Source organism: Ursus arctos, unplaced genomic scaffold (genome assembly GCF_023065955.2).
Source record: "Ursus arctos isolate Adak ecotype North America unplaced genomic scaffold, UrsArc2.0 scaffold_29, whole genome shotgun sequence".
Lineage (NCBI taxonomy): Eukaryota > Metazoa > Chordata > Mammalia > Carnivora > Ursidae > Ursus > Ursus arctos.
This window is the reverse complement of record NW_026622974.1, coordinates 16355542-16377008: the sequence shown is the minus strand read 5'-3', so window position 1 is coordinate 16377008 and position 21467 is coordinate 16355542. Positions and strand designations below refer to the sequence as shown.

Below are 21467 nucleotides of genomic sequence, written 5' to 3'. Positions count from 1 at the left end.
CTCGCCATTTTTATAGGTACTATTGATATTAGCAGTTATTTAGAGCTATTGAGCCTAAATTTAATACTTAGATTATTTGTAGTTAATGATGCATTCATAGACAGTTAATTGAATATTGAAAAGCTCTGTGATTTGGGCAAAAGCACATAAGAACTAGTAAATATGATATGAAGCTCTTAAGGGAATTTTTTCTTCATTAATCAAAAATACTTTCTGGCACTAATAAAAAAACCTGCAAAACGTGTATATGGTCAACTAATATAATAAAATTTAATGGCATTAAAAGTTTTTTAGGATGAAAAACTCAACCGTCAAAAGTTTCCTTGCAGTTTCCATTAGGCCTTTTCTTGCTTGTTATGTATTCAGATAGTTTTGATCATATTTTAGATCTTTGCATTATTTTGTGCTGTATGTTCACTTGACATTTTGGAAGTGCAAAGAAGTTTGACTCATATGTACAAAACTCTTAAGAGTTTACCACACCAACTGGAAAGCACATAGGGCACATGTAGGTAGAATTCTGGTCTCTGCCTCTGGACCACTTCCTTGGCTCCTTTCATGAGAGCAGCACAAAGTAGTGCAGCCTAGAATCACTAAAAGGTGAGAAAATGGAAACATGCCAAGACACTGTGGAACAGCCATCTTAATAACCTGCTTTGACATTTGTCTCTCCAGCGCAAACCTTACAGTAGGCGTATTTACAGGCGATATCCCTACTTGGCAGACTGAACAAAGCTTTTGGGAAATCTTTGATGGTTTGTGCTCTTAAAATCACAAGCTTGAATCAGGCCTGTGGAATGGAGGAAGAAGCTATTATAGGTTAAGTGTTGACTTCGTGCTGGTGTTAACATGGTTATAAAAACCCTCCATCCCAAGAAGATTTATGTTGTGCAGAGGACGATTTGGGCAGAGGTCTTCCAACTTGACACGTGTGAATTTTTAAAAACTTTTTATTTTGAAATAAGTATAGACTCACAAGGAAGTTTCAAAAATAGTAAGTATGTAGAGTCTCATGGACCCTTCACCTAGCTTATATTTCTAGATTTTTAAAGTATGGAGTGTGTGTCTCTGGCATCCTGGAACTTGTGGCACAGAGAATAGGAAGACCAACTCAGGTCGGGGGCAGGGGTAAACACTTGCTCCTCCTGCTAAGGTTGTGCTGGCTGTTAGACCAGGGATCATGAAGTCATTGCCATTGCCTGTGTTTAAAAAATTGTAACCCCATGTGGTTGGCCAAGCCTATACTAGTTCAAGTATGTTAAAAATATAACATTCTGTGTGTCCTTAGGAGTTATTAATTTGAAGTTTACTTTTTTAGTTTTTGGTTTTTAAATTTAAGTTTAGTTTTTAAGTAACGAGAGAATTAAAATGAAAATATCACTGCAAGAATGAACACCATATGAGGAATGTTTTCTACTTGTCCCTGTTCTTGTCTGAGTGTAAAGATGATCCCAGGTTCAGGACCAAAAGTTTAAATTGCTTTTCTCTCTGTAGGTTCGAAAACATGTGAATGATCTCTATGAAGACTTAAGGGATGGACACAATTTAATCTCTCTATTAGAGGTTCTTTCGGGAGATACCTTGGTAAGTTTTAAATTTCTTAATTTAGTTTGAAGAACATGTAGTCCTGTCCACATGGGACCGGTGTGTTGTCAGCAGACACTGTTCAGATTTTTGACACATTCACCTTTTGGGCTGTGAATTCTGCCTGAAAAAAAGTGTTCTGGTTAGCTTCCTAATCATTTTCAGACTTCAAATGATGTGAATTTGGGAGATTGAAGCACTTTGATTACTTTGCTTATATAATCGGTTCTATAATTCAACTACCATTTTTGTTCTGGCTTCTTTTTTACCTTCGGGGTTTTTGGTTTTTTTTTTGTTTTTGTTTTTGCTTAGCAGAGATTGGATGCATAATATAACCACATGTTAAAAGACTCACAAATAGCAAAGAAATAAACATTGCTTTCCGAAAAATGGTCTAACCCATTCCACAGGTGTCATTGCCTTCTTTGTGAACATTACTTCCCCTTCTTGGTTACTTGTTCTCCTTCATTATGTTCTGTTCATGCTCTTCTTTTCATTTCTGGTCTGTCTTGTGTCTTTGCTGTCCTATCTTCTGTCTGTTATATTCATTAGCCAAGGGAGCGAGATTTTTTGAAGACCTTACGATTGGTGAGTGCAACAGAAGCATGCGAATATGAACAGCATGAGGATGTGGAGGATGAGGATAAGGGGGTAGGTGTCGGCCCCCATAACTCAACTAACCTAGCCATTACAGTGCGGTGAGCGCTAACGTGGTAGAGAAGTAACCCACGGGTTCGGGCTCCTTTTTAGAAAATTATAGAAAGGACCAAAACCCACAGTGAGGTGGATGTGTGTGTACCAAAGAACTGGACGAAGGAAATATTTTCTCTTTAAATTTATTTATCCATTACTGTGCAGTGCATGGTAATTGAACATAGGTGCTTAAATTATATGATGGCATTTTAGCTAAAGAATTTTATATACCTTTTATATAAATACAGAAATCTTGACAACTAGCCTGCTGATTTTTATGCAAATTTGTTCCACTTCTGGAATTTATATTTCAAACGTGGCAACTATTGCCTTATTTGAAGGGACTTAGGGAAATTTACTTACTATTTAAGTTTATGCTTTAAATCATACTGGCAATAGGTATTTGATGGACATTCTTTACGTATTTTCTGTGTCTTGTTTTATTTAGAAGGGGGGAAGGTTTTAAAATTTGAAGTCCTGGTGGAACAACAGAGCTGTTTCACCTCATGACACTTGGTTGACTTAGCCCACTTTGCAAGACAGATAATGCTTCTTTTGTCGTCCACATCCCAAGTGCCCCTGATTCCATTGGAAACTATCCTTTTTTTTTGGAACCAGTGGATGAATTCATCAATAGTATTTCTACCTGTTACATAGAACCTTTTTTTCCATTCTGTAGTCTGCTGTCTGTTTCATTATGGTGCCTTTGGCTTCAATAACCTATTCATATTTGAGAAGCTAAGCTGTCAGGGTTTTTTTTTTTTCTTTTCTTCCTCTTGGAAGATTTTATGTGGTAAATTTCAACTCCATTCTCTGTATTTTTGTTAAGCATCTTCTCAGCTCTATCTCCTTATGTTTTTCTTCTGCAAATGTGTAGCTTTTCTCAGGGAAAACGGCATCAAGGAAAAGGATTATGGATTGTCAGTTTTCCTGAGACAGTAAATAATCGTGTCCATCCCTAAACATTGTAAAACTATTAGAGTCCAACTGATTTTGTGAAAAAGCTAAAATAAAATAAAGAGGAAATATATGGTTTTAATTGCATTTCTCTCTTCCTCTATCATGGCTAAGTAAAACTCTGTCTTTCTCCCTCTTGGTGATTTTTATACTAATTGCATGCTACTTTATCTCATTTTCATTAACATGCCATACGTATATAATTATAAAAACCCGTGTAACAATAGAGTTTATTGAAAAGGCAAAATGGGGAATGGTATTTAATTCTTTCTGTGCGTCCAAAGCTAATAAACTGTAGGCTAGAATTGTAGTATAGTTATGACTATAAAAGTCTGTATGTTCTATGGTATTTTCTCTTTTCCTTTTATTTAAGGAAAACATATAGAATAAATCATATGTTTAAATAAAACATATTCAGAGAAATCCCTGGTTGTTTAAATTCAATTAGTATCTTTAAGAAAAATCTAATGGGTTTACCTGAATAGTAAATACTGTTTTGACATGTTAAGATGAGCATAAAGTATATTTATAGGGTATATTTATCATAAGAGTATTTAGCATGCTGAATGGTATCAGAAACTATGGTGTTTTTTTATACCCTGAATTTTTCTATTCTTAGCCCAGAGAAAAAGGTCGGATGCGTTTTCACAGACTACAGAATGTACAAATTGCACTTGACTATTTGAAAAGACGCCAGGTATGATGTTTTTCAAAGACTATAATCATATAAACATATATGACTAAGTAAATCTACATAGAGACATGTCAGGGAGTGAAAAGGTTAAATTTGTGAATTGTAATAATTAAGTTCGTGGTTTTGTGAGACAAATATTTAAAAATACGTTCAAACATTTGCTCCAAAGAAAAGGAAGTTAATAGTAGGTGTAAGCCCAGAGGAATTATAAGTGGCTGCATTTCCATCTGAATAAGAGCTACTGGTTTTCCTTCTGTTAGAGTTGGAATGCTTTGCCTAGGAAGTTAATGACATTTTAGTAGCAACAGAATGTTAAGAATGCCTATGAACAGTTCTTAGTAGTGGGGCAATACTTTATTATTTATACTTAGTGTGAAAAATTATTTTTATAAAAAATAGTTTATATAATACTTTAAAAAACAGTGTAAACATTTTTAATACTTAGTAGCGGTAAGGCAGTATTTTGTTTTTTTATAGTAGATAATATTGGGTAATCAAAAGTAGTTAAAAATAAAACGATATTTCTGACAACAGTCTCCAAATAGCTTGATGTTTTAGAAGAAATCTTGTTGGAATGAACACCATATTGGATAGGATCTTGATTTGGTGGCATTGTGGTATTATAGAGGTATAAGCCAAAGTATTGGTAATTTTTCAGTTAATAGAAAAAAGGAGAAAAAGAAAATTAGGAGAATGGAAAATTACTGAAAACAATGAGAAATCAGAGGTGACAACATTTTCCTTGTTAATGGAGTAAGGGGAAAAGGAGGGAGGGAAATGGGGAGAGGTAAACACTATTTTTTTATTATTCATTTATTTAGTTTATTATGGACATTAAAGTGCTCTTATTTTTTAAACTCCGATAAGCAGTGCTTAAATAGGTTAAATGTTATTTTTATTTACCTTATTATTCTTAATTCTAGTAGGAGTTTCCAGAGGGACTGTTGGTTAATTATGTTTCCTTGTCTGAAATGTTTTTGGCAGTGTTTTGTCCAGGAAGTAAGATGTTAGTTATTATTGTATTTAATTCATGATATTTAATTATTTTTATCCAGGATATAAGTGATAGGTATCATTACTGGCTTTGGTTACCTGAAAATGCATAATTTGATAGTTAATAAGCTTTAAGTCTGAGTGTTATTATTTTTTTTTATATTTGAGCAGCCTTCCAAATATCCAGTGACATATATTTATTTATCTTGGTAACAATTTATGGTAGATAAATAGAAAAATGATGCTAGTTTTTCTCCCCATTTTGTGACAGAAGTATAAGAAAGTTATTAAACTATTTTATGGTTCAGAACTATCTTATGGACAGTTTCTTAATGGTAAGCGTTTCTTACCATTAGAAAACAGTTTCTTAATGGTAAGAGTAAAATAAAGCTTATTTTCAAGTGACAACATTATATCTAATTTCAAAATATCAAGTATTTAAGAATTCTCAACTTGAGTTGTATTTTTCTCTTGAGAAGTGAGTACTTTTAATACTTGTTTTAAAAGAAAAATCAAATTAACAATTGTTTTTTCCTTTTTGGTTACTCTATAATTTGTAGTCTAAAATGAGTGGAGATAGGGAGTAACAGTATTTTGAGGATTACTGGTATTTAGATCACTTTGATTTTTAATTTGTATAATTTGGAATTGCTTTTATGTGGGTAAAGATAATTTGTGTGTTTGAAAAAGTTAGTTTCATCTCTTCTTTTCATATAACACAGGTGAAATTAGTGAATATTAGAAATGATGACATAACAGATGGGAATCCCAAGTTGACTTTGGGATTAATATGGACAATAATTTTGCACTTTCAGGTAAGCTTAATTTTTCTTAATTGTCATTTCTTTTAACCTCTCATTGCTGATTTTCAAGTGGTTGATGTGAAGAATGAGTTATACATTTATGTCCTATGAAAGAAAATAAATTTCAGGCTTCTTTTCTTAAATAATATATTTGAATGTTTCCTTTCAAGTAACATACTGTCTGTGAATCTGGTACCCTCTTTCCTGGTATCGATGAGCTTAGTATCAATGAGGTTATAAGATGATGCTTGTAATCTGTTGAAAACCGACCTCTGTGCTCGGGAGCGGAAATATATAATGTGAAGACAAGAGTTTGGTTATAGAGAGGAACAATCACTTCATTACTTTGCTGGGCAAAGGCTGCAGCAGGCCAAGGCCTTCAAAACTGCAAGCCCTCTTGGAGGAAGGGGCTCCCGGGATATATAGGGAAATACAGAATCTAGCTGGTTTCCACAGGAACTGTGTACATGCAGCCAGCCATGCTCATCATGTTTTCAAGGTGGTTCCTGGTTCTGAAACAAAAGGCTAAGAAGCGAGGAGGGAAGGTTTGTGGAAGAGAGTAAAAAAGGTTACTTAGTTTAAAATCGAGCTTCTGAAGCATTAATGCGGCCATTTTGATTTTTGCTCAATTTCCTGTGTTGAAGTGGTTTCAGTCTCAGTGTTGGAAGACAAAGATTTCTTTTTACTGAATGCAGACATATTTCTTTTGTTTATTGGACAGTATTACTTGACTTAGATACATGGACATTTTATGATTCGTTCCTTACTTAGAATGGTTTTTGTTGATACTCTAGTTTCTCAGCTATGAAAACTACTTTTTCCTGTTGATAGACACTAGATGGCAGTATAATTTTCATGAAGGGATCTCCTGAATTAGAAGTAGCCATATTTTGTGTAGGGCTGTGCTTTCTCGAAGTAGATTTGAGGAGAGTAAATGCAGATTTTTTTTTTTTTAAGGATTTAATTTATTCATTTGAGAGAGAGAGAAAGCGCGCGCACACACAAGCTGGTAGGGCAAAGGGTGAGGGAGAAAGAATCTGAAGCCGACTCTGTACTGAGTGTGGAGCCTGGGAGGGGCTTGGTCCCACCCCTGGGAGATCAGTTACCAAGAGTCTGAGGCTTGCCGACTGAGCCACCCAGATGTCCTGAGTAAATGCAGATTAATTAACTACGATTTAGCTAATACATCTGTGCTCATTGAGGGCTGATTTGGATTTTTACTATTTTGTAAAATGATGCATTTTGGAAAAAATGATCTTTATTTGATTTAAGGTGAATTCTAACTCTGGAACTTTAGTTTATTACCCATTTTCCTGCTTATGCAGTGTTCTATGTGCACCCCAGAGCCTGACCCATAGTAGGCAGGCAGCAAATCATACCTATTGACTGCTGTTCAGTTAGACCTTGAAAGAGAAAGAGGTAGTAGCTTGCCAGCTTCAGAAAGGAGCTGAGGTTTTGAACCAAATCATGAGAGGAGTAAGACTTATTCCTTAATTTGTAAAAATTTTCTGTGATTTAGGTTTATAGGGGAATGGTGGAAAATAGTGTGCCTGGAGCTCTTTTGGGAACAGGATGAATCTGACAGGTAGAGCTGTAGGAATTAGAGTCTAGGTAGGTTCCAGGCAGCTGAACAAAATTGTACCAGTAGGAAATTGGAGGAGACCCCAGCAACCAGGTGTCATCAGCCAGACTACAGGGTAGCTAATACAGGTAAATGTTCCCTCAGCTGGGCTTTTGCCATCAGGAAGATCCAATAACAGGAGCTGGAGGCAGGACCCTAAAGAACTGAGGGCCCCCATTACTAGAACACCCCTTCCTCAAGGAACGAGGGGATTGAGCACTGAACCAAGGCAGGGAGTTGGGCATGGAGCCAGACCTTGTTTCTAGAATTGGGTAAAGACTAAGTAGAATGGGCTGAAAAGCAAATTTCATGTGGAGATCCTCAGCAGCATTCTCAGGGATCCTTTAATTAGTCCTCAGTGGATCAGGTCCCAGAACTTCGAGCAGGGTTGAAACTGCAGGAACCCACATGGGAAGATTAAAGGCCTATTGGAGCACGGAGCCGGTCCCTTCATCACCAACAGAGCTGTGAGACAGGTGGGCGTGTCTGGACTTGGAGCACTCTGCGTCCGGCCGAGGAAAGCGCGAGGAGGCAGAGCTCAGTGTCACCACTGACTCCAACTTAAGGCAGTTGATGACATTGGGTACATCACTTAACCATTCTGACCTTAATGTTTTAGGAAACTGAGTCTATCAATTTTACGTAAAATAGATTGAAATGAGCAGGGTCTGTGGTTAGGGAGAGAGATGTGAAGAAGCTGAGGTGGTAATCTCCAAGGGGAGTGATAAAGGCCAGGACTCAGATGGGTATGAAAAACTGAATCCAAAGGATGACATTTTGAAGGAAGAAAGCAGTGGACTTGGCCATGGAGCAGAGAGGTCGAAGGAGAGGGATTAAAGATGACCCATGAACGGTTCAGCCTATAAAACAGCAAACCCGCAGATGACTGAGAGAAGCAGGGTGATGGTCAGGGGAGGCAGAATACAGAAGCACCATCCGGATGGGTCTGATGGCCGGGCGGGCATCCCGAGCATCTGCGTGCTGGGCACTTGGAGATACATGAGCAGAGCTGGGAGGTCAGCTGCAGGTAACACACTTAGAGTTATCAGTATAAACGTGGTCACTGAGTCCATTGGAGAGAAGGGATCTTGAGAGGATTCAAGAGAAGAGCATGCGTGGAGAAGAGCTGAGAGCTAAGGACAGACATCTGGGGAAGCCCATGATTTGGGGTGCAGGAGGAAGATCCATCTAGGGAAACAGAAAAAACAGAACATTTGGGAGACAGATGGAGCAGCAAGAAAATGTCGTGTTGCTGAATTGGGAGAAGAGAATGTCCAGTAGAAAGGAATAGTGAGCAGTACGAAATGGCACTGAAGAACATGAGGAAATGAAGACTGAGAACTGGTGTGACCTAGAAGGAGGACATTGGAGACCTTGCAAGAAACAACTCCCAAGCGACTGGAAGCAGAAACCAGGAAATGACAGACCAAAATGTGAATAAATGGTTGGGAATTAGATCCTAAGTTTAGAGAAATTTAAAGCAGAAGGTCATTCAAAAAGAATTATGTATTAAGAAACTCTGCATTTCGTCCCTGGAGGAAAAAGGAAGACCAGCCACAGAAATACTTCTAATATAATCCTAATGATCCTCTGGCATAGATTATAGAATCCAGTGTATTTTAGGTCCCAGAAAACAAGATATTATGACTGTTAATTTATCACCAGTATTTAGAATTTAGATCCAGATCTGTTTAAAGTGGAACACAACAATGTTTTGGTAAAATAAAAATGTTCCTTCTTATTTAAATGAAATAACTTTTCTTAGTACTATGATAATTTAAGATTAGAATGATTTTACTGGTTATGCCAAAATAGAAGGCTATTTATAGCAGTGGTAATCATCCTCACTCAAAGCAACTGGGCTTTTTTTTTTTTTGTCTCTATACTTTACATAAATAAGGGAAGTAATTTCAGGAGATCAATTTATTATTTAAAAAATATTTGTTACGAGCATCACAAACTGAATCTCTGAAGGTAAGCATTATCAAACAGTAGTCCTCTATCAGTAGCTCCGTGTGCTAGATCCAGAGATGCTAGGATAATGTTGTATGTTGCCGTGTCTGTTGGGAGTGTTCATAAATGTAATCTATTGGTGATGAATCCATCGCAATATAAATAAGGGATGTAGAGCGGGAGTGTTGTGGTAGAATCAGGAAGGTGTTAGAGAAATTTTCACTGGTACTAGAGATAGACTTTGCAGGATGAATGCCAGCTACCAGGTGGTGACTAAAGTTGGGCTATTTCTGGGAAAGGGAGCAGTGTGTGGTGGCCTGGGAATGGATAGTTGGTGAGTTTGGCAGGGCTGGAGGGAAGGGCGGATGGGATGCATGTCAGTGGTTGAGCCTCTGTCTTGCCAGTAGAAATACCAGCCATTACGCTTTTACATTCTCATGAATAATGTTCCATTGCCATGAAGACATTGAAAATAAAATAAACCCAAATCTGAGGCTTTATTTTTGCCAGCTTGTCTTCTAGGATATTCAGTTTTGCATTAGAGATTGTTTAGTTTTCTCTTTCAGTGATTAATCATCATGCAGGCCTGTCATTGACAAGCATTGGCAACATTGCTAACTTGGAATTGGAAATTCTTATTTAGAAAAGTATGAGTTCCATCTTGTGATCAGTCTAAAGACTACCTAGAGAATGGCAATTATCATGTTTTTCTACTTAGTCAAATGATACCTGCTTACGTGTAAGTCCAGTCATGCCATACTAATTTTCTTTTTACCATATCTATGACTCAGTTTTGGAAATATGCACACCTTGGATAATCAGGCTGCATATTGATTTGCTATATTTACAGCAAGGCCCTAGTAAAATTACATAATATTTAACTAGGGTACAATTATAAGAGTTACCTACGAAGTTTAACTGCCTTCATTCATGTATAAGAAACACATTTATGTGTTTCTTCTGGCTAAGCTTTTCATGCTTCAGATCATAAAATTGATCAGTTTGCTTATGTGAAAATCCGAATGATCACATAGGGAAAATGGCTTGGAAATTCATGTCATATGAAAATGTAATATGAAATATGAAAAATGCAATATGTAATATAAGAATATTATAAACTATGTTATGAGATTGATTTTATTTTATTATTTTTTAAAGATTTTATTTGGGAGAGAGAAATCGGGAGACTGAGCACGAATGGAGGGGGAGGGGGAGGGGCAGAGGGAGAGGGAGAAGCAGACTCCCCATTGAGCAGGGGGCCCTATGCGGGGCTTGATCCCAGGATCCTGGGATCATGACCTGAGCCGAAGGCAGATGCTTAAGCTTAACCTACTGAGCCAGCCAGGAGCCCCGATGAGATTGATTTTAGAAGCAATTTTTCTCGAGTATTTTAGGAATTTAGCATTTGTTATCTCTCCTTCAGCTATTGAATCATCCTGTTTTATTATTTTTTTCTTTTAAAGATTTTATTTATTTATTTGACAGAGATAGAGACAGCCAGATGGGAGTGGGAGAGGAAGAAGCAGGCTCAGCAGAGGAGCCTGATGTGGGGCTCGATCCCATAACACTAGGATCACGCCCTGAGCTGAAGGCAGACGCTTAACGACTGCGCCACCCAGGCACCCCTGTTTTTGTTTTTTAATGGCTTCTGTTTTGAAAAAGTCTTAGTATTATTTACAGAGATTTTTGAGGTCCCCCCATTTTTTTGCAAGTACCAAAATTAGTTGGTGTTTCTTAAGAAAAAATTTTACGTTAGAGTCTCTTTGAAACTACATTTGAAAGGCATTTTGCTAAATGACTCCTGACTGGTGTTAGCTTTCTGTTTGCTCTCAGATTTGTTGAACCACCAATAGTTTCAAAGGTTGATGCAAACTTTGGTAGTGTAACTGCATTTCAGAAAACTGAAAGTTAAAGTGAGGGTCAGAGTCTTCTCGTACGATATAGCGAAGGGTTTGCCTTGAAAGCTCATCAGTGTTATAATTTTACAGTGAGCAGTAATGTTTGTCTAAGAGGATTGGTGGCCAGAAATAAGCCACGGTGTCTAATGAGACACAGGGACCCAGCTGGCCAGATGCCATGGCATTTCTTGCGTTTGCTTTTCTCATAAGCAAAATGGCCTCGTGTTGAAGAGGATGGTCACAAAGTCTGTGGAATTAGAGGTCAGAGTGGAATTTTCAGACTTCTTGCCGAAGATCGAAGGAAGCCCTGGATTTTGAAATGAGTGAATCTGTGGAACTGTGATTTTCTGTAAATCAAATGGGGAATGTCTGTGGATGTGTCAGAGCTGAGAAAGAAGAACAGTATTTAGATCCTGCCAAAACTCCTTTGAGCCCTGAAAAATACTCTCCCGGAAGAAAATACTTCAGGAGAAAGCCGATCAAGACAATTGCAGGTGACACAGAGTCAGGAGAGCCAAACAAGCAAAATGAAGGCAAGAAGAAGAGTGGCATTCAGCTGTCAGAAGAACAGCCAGCTCTTTTCCTCAGGGGACTGGTACGGGAGGAGTCCGCCGCCCCAGACCCCACGCTGGAAGATGGGATTCCGCAAGGGAAGACACAAGTCGTAGTTGACGGTGTGAAACAGAAACTTGTGCCGAGTGCTGTAAGCAGTCTGTCTTACCATGGGGACACTTCTCCTGCTAATGACAGTGACACAGAAGCAAAAGTTAGTGACCTGGAGGAAAGGATTCCAGAAAAGGACAGCACTCCATATTGTGCAAAGAGGAAGGAACATTTAGATAATGCCAGCAGGAGAGAAATAACATTCCAAAGAAAAGCTGATGTCAATACGTTACGAAAGGCAGCCAGCTTAAGTTCCATTCACTATGGTACAGAGAAATCATTTGAGAGAAGTGGGTTTTCTCAAGACCCATCAAAAAATTTTAGCAGTGTTCAAGGAAAGCAAAACACTGAGAGATTTTGCCCTCATGACATGTACCATTTTCGCTTTGAAAAAAAGAGATGTCATTCCCTCTGTACCAGTGTGTCCTCTGCTTCCAAGGACACAGACGGAAATGAGGTAAGTGAAACCTGGAGTCTGAGTTTAAGGTGTAAATAAGGACTCAGGTACTCATATCTGACTGAGGTTCTGTAATTTGTCTAATTTAGAAGTTGTTTTCATATTAGTTTATGTGTAAGTTGGAGAGTTCTTGGTGCATTTTGTTATTTGTAACCTTAGGTTTGATTAGTATGATTTTTATTTTCTGTGATAACCACATTCTTTGATCGTACTTAAATTTAAACCCCTGTACATTTTTGTTATTGTTGGAAGACTTAGAAAAGCATCACTGTAAGAGAATGCACATCTTTTGAAGTTCTCTAGTTCACGTTCCTTGACTTTTCCTATGGATGAGCCTTTGGAGACTTAGCTGCAGTGTAGGCAAAAATTGCATCAGAAAACAGTCACGAGAAGCTAATAGCTTCATGATTAATATCAGGAGGATACAGTACAGTGATCATTCAGTACTGACTTGCTGATCCATAAGTTCGAAAAGCCAATTCCAGCTCTCTACCAGTTTTCATGCACAGGAACACTCACATAATTGCTTTTAATTCTGTGTGTGTGGGTGTGTGTGTGTATGTGTGTGTGTTGGGTGGGTATCACAGACGAAATCGCCCAAATCTCTTTTGTCTCTTTGTTACGTGAGTTTTTCCCCAGCCCCTGTCTAAAATCAGAAATCATTTGGGCAGCATGTCCTAGGAATTTCAGTATGACACCGACTGCCAGGAAGTTGAGATCTTTATTCCTAACACTGATATTTAGCTTTAGACAAGTTACTTCTCCAGGGTTTTCACTTGTCTTTGAAATGTGAGTGAATATTTATTTACTTGCTGGAGACATGCATTACCCAGACAGCCTCTACGTGTTACTAGGTGGGAGTGGATGGCCTTTTCTTTAAGCTCGTTCCCACTTTGTCTTTTAACAAAAACTCTGGACATAAATGGGGTATGGATGTTAAACAGTCTTGGCGAGGTCAGCAGAGATCATTTGCACAGCGATAGAATGAGGTTTTATTGGGGTCAGTGTGCATGATCCTTGTGGGCCTTAGCCGGGGCGCTCTGGGAAGCTGTTCCTATCATGTACCACTACACCCTGCCAATATTATGTCAGCCCTTAGATTTACATTTTTCAGTGGTTACATTTTGAAAAGAAAGCATAGAGTCTGTGTCAGTGCAAAAGGAAACTGCTTAGCTCTTCCGTGTTTTGGAATGAAACCACTTGTTTTGCTCCATGTTTTCCAGCTGTTTTTTTTTTTTTTTTTTGTATATAATAGGGCTTCTTGTAAGCCTTACATTTTTTCGATAATGGGAATTCTTAAAAGCTGTTTCCTAAGTGGTACATAAACTTCCCTGCCCCCCGCCTTGTTTTATTCTCATGCCAAGGATTTTACCCTTCTAATTGGTGTAGATTCTTGAAACTTCAATGGAAAATATGTGTTCTAAGAAGGCACAAACCTGCCAGTTAGATTTGTTAAGTAATCATGATATGGAGGTACTTAACAAAGCCTCATGTCTTCTAGAGGAAAAGCCGAATGGGATAGTCATTATTTATCTGAGGAGTTGGACGTCTTACTTCCTTGCAGTCCAGATGAAGACTCTTCATTCTGGAGCTTACAAAGAGTCAGAACCAACAGCTTGGGTACTCCCCCTCGGACATTCTTCCTGTTACCTTGGAGGTGTTTGATTCTATTTGCTTAATTACCTTTGGTTAGAACTATCCAGAGAACTCTTTATCTTGCACTGGCTTCTGCATGTTTTATTGGAGAATTAAATGCAGATGAGGGCGCTCAGCCCCTTTATTAGCATTACATCTCAGAAATGACTGGTTAGCCAGCATTCCTTCCTTATTTGTTCCTTCAAGATCTTTTTCCTGTCTTCCCTGTCACATCCATTCTGTCTCTCGGTCAGTTGTCTGCAGGTTTCAGGTTGATGACTTTGAATTAACGTCCGAGTAGAAAAGTGTACAGTTCTCTGAGCTTTTCTTAACCTTTGAATTCGTTCAGGCCTCTGACATAAACTTCCCTGGTCCTGTGAAATTTATTATTTTTAGTACAAGTGACCAGCTTACCTCCTCTTGAAATCCTTGAATTCCTGTGCGGACCTAGAGTGCTCTTCCAGGCGCAGGGCTCTGTGGAGGTCCTTCAGCCAGCCCCTCCTTGAGTGCCTACTGAATAAAATCTCATAATCATGTTAATCTTGACTAGGGTCAGGAGTTGTAAATTAAAAAAAAAGGGGGGGTGAGTATCTTAGAGTTGTGTATTGCTTTGAAATTGGAAAAAGGATTTCAGACACATTGTGTCTTTTATCTTAACAACTGTATGAACAGGCAAAATAGTTCTTCTTTTATAGAAGGAAGAAGTCAAAACTAAGGTTAAATCATGTCCTTAAAGCAACACAGTAAATGGCAGTCGCCGAGTTGAACTACTCAGCAACCTACTTTGATTAATTGTCGGAGTTCTGAAGGATATTGCTGTGAGGTCAGAGCAGGCTTGATGTTTATAGGAGTTGCTGTTCATCTGTGAAGGTTCAGTGTTATAAACAGAGGCGGAAAGGCAGGCATGTTTGGGGACAGGGAGTGATGAGCTCATTGCAGTCACCTTCTTGAGAGATTTCTTATTTGTCTAAGACTCACGTGCTTCCTGTGGCTTGTGACAAGGTTTCCTACCTTTGCCCTTGAGCTTTTCCCACAAAGCATTCTTCTTTAGTTTCACAAATCCCACCTCTTTCTAGTCTTGTTACACTGATTCCAGCAAAGCTGGTTGTTTTCTCTGATTATAGGCCATTGGTTCTCTAACTGACCACACGCAGGTGTCACCTGAGGGGCTTTTTACAAAATACAGATGCCTGGATGTCACCCCAGTGATTCTAGTGTAATAGATTAGGGAGGAGCTCCAGAGATGACTCTACTGGCCAAGACTTGGGATAGGGCCCTTGTTAGTCTTATTCTGTAGCAGTGCTTTTCTAAGTGTGACTCCGGAGTCCCTGCAGTACAATTATCTGGGATGCTTATTGGAAACGCCTTACCCCTGATTTAACTTGATCAGAGTATCTTCTGCTGGAGCATAAGAGAACATGGCATGTGTGTTAGGCACCCTCTCACATGTTTCTTAAAAACACAAAATTTTGGGAACCAGCATCACCCTGGCTTAGCATTTGTACCTCGTTCTCTTCTCAGGGTAGCTTTTCTGCTAAGCAGTCTGGCTTATGGGCCCGGAAGGCAGGAGGTCTGAGTTCTCATTAAGCTTTGCCCCAGAGAGCTGTATGACTTAGCTTTTTTCATTTCTTTTAAGTCTCTGTTTCATTTTCTAGAAAAGGAGGATATTGGACTAGATCATGATACTACTGTTAATAATGTATTTGTTGAGTCCTACTATATGCCAGACACTCCACCATTATGATATTTAATCTTCGGAGCAAGCCTATGAAACGGTTTTATTTCTGGCTCCATTTTATAGAGGAGGATACTGAGCCTCAGGAAAGTTAAATAACTTGCTTAAGTCACTCAGCCAGTAAGTGGAAGAGCTTGGAGGTCACCCAGATATCCACCAAGTTGGACTCTTACCTGTTACGAGTTACCCACCTTTCCCCATATACATCTTTTTCACTTTTAAATTTCTATGAATTCGTATATATAACGTTATGCCATTTTGTTTGCTAAGTGTTTCCACCCCTTCCTCCATCTCTCCCTTCTTACATTTCTCTATCAAGCACTGGTGATGTACCTGTTATATAGTGAACCAAAACAAAGCGCTGTGAGAGAAATAAAATGCAGCTCTTTTCTGCATGCAGTATATCCCATTGTTTGTTTAAAACAAATGACAGGGACCATGACTGTAAACTTAGTCACTGGAAAGTTAAGCCTCAGGGATGATAATCACGAATAACTTCTAACTTTGCACCACACCACGTGGCCGTGTTAACTAATGAAAACCGAACTAGTCTTAGGTTCCTTTTAATCCTCTGGTGAATTGCCAATGTATAGTGCAGTAACCAAGAAAAGAAGCCAAGAGAAAAGGATGAGAAATAAGGAATGTGGATATTGTATAAGTTATCAATCTCTACATAATGGAGAGTTTAATTTTTTAATTAACTTTTATATTATAAAAACTTAAAAAAATTGAGAACCATCTCAAAATGTTCGATTACATTAATATTCAAACTCACTGAACTATAATTATTTGATATTCTTTACTTTAACCAAGTCTTTTATGAATCTTAGGCTACAGAATTCTTACTTAGGATTCAAACACTAGGATAGGGTTCCTGAGTGGCTCAATTGGTTAAGTATCTGCCTTCGGCTCAGGTCATGATCCCAGGGTCCTGGGTTTGAGCCCCACATCAGGCTCCCCGCTCAGTGGGGAGTCTGCTTCTCCCTCTGCCCCTCCCCTCTGCTCGTGCTCTCTCTTTCTTAGTCTCTCTCTGTCTCTCAAAATAAACTCTTAAAAAAAAAAAAAAAAGAATTCAAGCACTAAGGTAAAACCTGAATGTTTTTCCTTTGGTCTACAGATTTTGAAGACAAAGGTCATTTGGTTTACAGTTGACTAACTCATTCCTTTCTGAATCATTTCATCTTTTTAAATGAAAATACACATTAATTTTTTAAAAAATTTTACTATTGCTAGTTGTTTTTTGGATTTCATAACCAGTCTGTGAAAATTTAGTTGTATAATAGTTGCATAGAATTTGGGTCTTTATCAATGCCTTGATCTTTCCAATTAAATGAAGGACATGCAAAAGTTTAAAACCGTTGCCGTACAAGAAAAATAGTTATATTTCTCCCCATATTTGAAGGAGAAATAAATGAGTACTTGCTAAAGGTAGCTGTTAATTTAGAGCATTAGCACTTGAACTTTATCAGCTTTTTGCTTTTATCCTCTATTTAACTCTTCCTTTTAGGGAGGCAGTTTTAGCCAGATAGAATTTTCAAAATATTTGTGCCATCTTTGCTGTTAAAAATATTTTGCAGAGCATTTTCACACGTTTTTGAAACTTGGAAGCAGTCACTAAAAATGTGTTGATTACATTTGTTTCTGCCAAAATAGTTAAAACATCTTTGAAGAGGTTGTCTTTGGAAGCAAACATCTTGGCTTGGAAATATTTGCCTGTGTTGACAAACTCAATATGGGATTTGCTTTTGCATGACTACAGTGTCAAGTAGTGTGAATAAAAGGGTTGTAGCGATAGTCGTCACCATGGTTCACTCTAGGACAGGTGCTATTCTGAACCACGTGTAGGTGTCATTTTAGTCTCTCAGCATCTCTGTGAGGAGGTACTTTACATGAGAGGAAACTGAGGCCCAGAAAGGCCACAGGGCTAGTATATGGTGGGGTCAGAAATTGAACACAGGTCTCCACCTTCCACAGCTCTGTGCCAGTCTTCCTTCCAGTGTTACACTTTTACTTGTACAATAATTATGTTAAGAGACTCCAGAGGTAGAAGAATTTGGAGATCTGTCTTTTCCAGGCTGCAGCTTTCATTCTTATTCATACCTGAACTCTCTCAGATAATAAACTCTATTTTTTTTATTTAACAAAAATATATGAAAGAATTGAATATTCTTTAATACCACTCTTGTGTCCAAGTCTCTGAACCAATAGTTATTTTGTGTTCTGCAAGGGAGCATGTTTGACTAGGTATCATTTCTGTGTTTACTGTGTGTCCCTTAAATCATTTTTTGCTTCGGAGCACCTGGATGGCTCAGTTAAATGTCTAGCTCGTGGTTTCGGCTCAGGTGACGATCTCAGGGTTGTAAGATTGAGCCCCACATCGGGCTCCACGCTCAGCTGGGAGTCTGCCTGAGATTCTGTCTTTCCCCCTGCTTCCCCTCTCTTAAAATAAAGAAATAAATCTTTTAAAAAAGTTTTTACTTCTATAAAATGAGGTGGTTCTGTGATAGGTAAAGCTCTTTCTGAATGTCGAGTGGAGTCAGTATACATTTGATGTAGCAGGGGAAAGAGACCTTAAGAGATCTTGCATCAAAAGACAGATTTAACCAGGTCTTACTTTCCACATCTGTGAAACAGGGTGGTGTGTTTTGAGCATTAAGTGAGATAATATATGTGAAAAGGACTTATTAGGCCCTAAGTACTTGATACCTTCTGTCTTCTTACTGTCTCTTGCTGCTGTGGAAAGGAGAAAATACTTTGTAACTGGCTGCTGAGTAGAAGAGCTGTATGTTTTCAAAATTTGTAACAGGGCATTTCTTTCTTTCCTTTGGACATAAAGCTTTCTGCCTAAGCAGAGTACGCTACCCCCTTCTGCATCCCAACTCCACTCATCCTCTCACTATATCTTCAACAAATACTTCCTAAATACATTTGTTGGCCAGACAGTATATTCCTCTAACTCCATAACTGTCAACCTTTTAGACCAGAAATACCCCTGGGAATAACCAGCTCTTGGAGCTTGTATTGGTTATTTACACCTTAGTACAAGTCCATTTCAGAGGCATTATTAATAGTAGCTCTGGTATGAGAAAAGAACAATGCTGGAGGCAAACCGGCTGTTCTATGGGGAGATAGGCCATCAGTTGAGGTGTTGTGTTTAGTCTAGTGAGGAATATTTCCATGAACCCTGACCTTCAGTTCATGTGAGAGATCCAGGGGTATAACTCCCTCTGAAAATGTGTAGAGTTCTATGTATCAGCTGCTTGGCCAATATGGAGACTGAGAAGCTCCAATGAAAAGGGCTTGACTTTAGGGGTTAAGGCAAAGGTGGGGGGTCCCTCTCATGACCTGTATGTGTACAGCCATTTTCCCAGCAGATGGTACTTCAGGGAACGGAAGCACCCCCTGTGGCTACTAACCCGGAGGAAAAATTAGTGTGAGTTGTGAGGATAGATTTTTTTTCTAAATGTGAAGGAGAAACTTCTTGCAGATTCTAGACTGGCATTTAGGAGACCTAAGTCCACACCCTAGGCCTTCTACTAGCATACTGTGAGACCCTGGACAAGTCACTTCACTTCTTGTAGCCTCAGCTTGCTCACCAGTGAAATGAGGGGGGTCTTCCAAATGGCTTTGCATATTTTCAGTTTGAGTTCCCCTGATTCCTTAATCCTTAAGTATATATACAGCATTCTGTAAGCTAAGTATCTTAGTTCTCTTACCTTCAGAGATGTTGCCTTTTCCAGTGTTATACAGAAATTATTTAAGTAGTAACTTTGATTAAACTTCTTAATCTTTTCAGCAAATTATAACTATTTCGTAAATAAAAAAAGTTGCATTATTTATAGAAGAATGAAATCCAAGCATTCTTTAAAGAAATAAAGTGAATCTTTTAGGGAGTATCTGACTCAACTTTGCAAGTTGGCTGTTCTTGTGTTCTCAGTGCATGCCAGAACCATGACAACATCTGTAAAAATAGGGTGTTCCTGTCGCCCAGTTGTCTGGTGGCACTGACTTTGCTCAAAGGACTTTCACATTTACAGCCTCAGCTGACCAACACTGTGAGGCAGTTGCCATTCACTTAGCAGTAAGTGGGTCATCCAGCAATAAGCTGTGAATGAAAGCAGAGTGCGCTATGAGATGGGATATGTTGGCTTGTTTTCCTAAAGACATTTTGAGGTTATCTGTTATCAAGTTTATGAAATCGTTTTAGAGAAACGATGCAGATGAAGCTTAGTTTCACTGCTTAATGTCAGGCTCTCGCTGAGTGGTCTCTGGGATTGCGCTTGCTGCTGGGTACTTCTGGGCAGTGGTCAGGGCGTTCTGTTATTATCGGAAAGTGAGGCTCATTGGAAACCGTTTACTTTCCTAAAATGACAAGTTTTACATGACATGATAGGTTAAAACTCATTCATATCAAATGAAAACATGAGCTATATTTCTGATCTTTCATTCTTTTCCCCCCTCCCTCCTTCCCGTCCTTCCTTCCTCTCCCCCTTCTTATTCAGCAGATATTGAACACTTCATCTGTGTCATGTTGGGCTGTTTCAAGGGGAGAAGTAGCTTGACTGGAGGACCCTAAGAGAGAGGGAGCATGTGGTCCACGTGGTCTGATTGATCATAGAATTGAAAAGGGAATGGCTTGAGTCCAGTGAGATCAGCCAAGACTGAGCCGGAATACTGTGGCTGCAGAGTCAAGGACAACCTGAACTGGCGTTTGAGAGTAGACCAAGACTTGGTGTAATGGGACTAGTTAGGAGACTATTACTAATCCAGACGCTGAGGCTTAGTTCCAGAAGAAGTTGAAAGCTCTTTTGAGCCCGGTATTATTCCAGGTCTCTCATGACTGTGTCTTAAAAGATGTCATTGGTATTGACATTGGAGACTAGAGGTGATTGTCCAGACCAAGGATAGTAGTTACTGCAACTCAATAATTGGTGTTGGGGAAAGAGAGAAAACAGGGATTAGAAGACCCTTTTCTTCCCTGAACACAGTCTTGGGACAGCTAATATATCCATGTTATTAGGTGCTCATGTCTTCCCTACGTGTGTGGGAACCTAGCAGATGACTGAGCGTGAGGGGCGGGATGAGTCAATACACGTGATGAGGTTTCAGAAGAGTTGGAACAACTCATGTTTTTATTTTTTGAGAGTTCTAGCACTGATTTCTTTGGTTGCCGGATGACAGAAGCAACACAGTCCGTTTGTTTTCAGGTGCTTATTGTGTCTTTGAGCTGTTTGTTGAGACTGTGGTTCACATTGCCTGATAGTGACTTATGAGGGTCAGATGTGCCCTATGAAACGAAGCTCATCCCTGAGCAGGCACATGCTTGCTCTGTGCATTTGGGTTAGACTTGCTTTTTTGTGTTTGAATTCTGTCTGTACCTCTTTACACTCCCCACCCCGAGACTTTCCTAGGACCCCCAGCACCTTCTTTTAGTTTCAGTTATTATTGTTTCAATCATTGTATGTTGTCTCTGCTCTGCCAAGAAGGAGAAGGGAAATTATGTAGTAAAGTATCGGTATTGTGTCTAAGGGTAGAGGTAATGCGGGAAAAAGAGACGTGAAGGTAGTAAAGAGTATGAGAGCTTTGTTTGTTGGTAGCAATTTTTTTTAGGCTGAGGTTTTTTGTTTTTTAATTTCAGTTTTTGATCTTCTATGGAGTGAAAAGATAAAATAGAAATTGTGACTTCTTTATTCTGAAGGCTCAGGATCCTGAACTATGAAAATGATTTCATATACTTGGTATCTGGATTCTTTTTTTATGCCCTACATGGCTCAAAAAAAT

At 38.8% G+C, this 21467-nt stretch overlaps 1 protein-coding gene across 26 annotated transcripts in view; it reads left to right on the top strand.

Annotated features, from left to right (window-relative positions):
• LOC113261161 (dystonin) overlaps positions 1 to 21467 on the top strand; it is a 453463-nt gene that overhangs the window by 234207 nt on the left and 197789 nt on the right. For 13 of the 26 annotated variants that reach the window (XM_026507181.4, XM_026507164.4, XM_057304001.1 and 10 more), the window contains 3 exons: positions 1495 to 1584; positions 3854 to 3931; positions 5644 to 5736. In XM_026507181.4, the coding sequence (XP_026362966.3) occupies positions 1495 to 1584; positions 3854 to 3931; positions 5644 to 5736 (261 nt within the window). Of the gene's footprint in view, positions 1 to 1494; positions 1585 to 2136; positions 2236 to 3853; positions 3932 to 5643; positions 5737 to 21467 lie in introns of all 26 variants that reach the window. The other 13 variants (XM_044387138.3, XM_044387135.3, XM_057303995.1 and 10 more) reach the window with 2 other exon arrangements.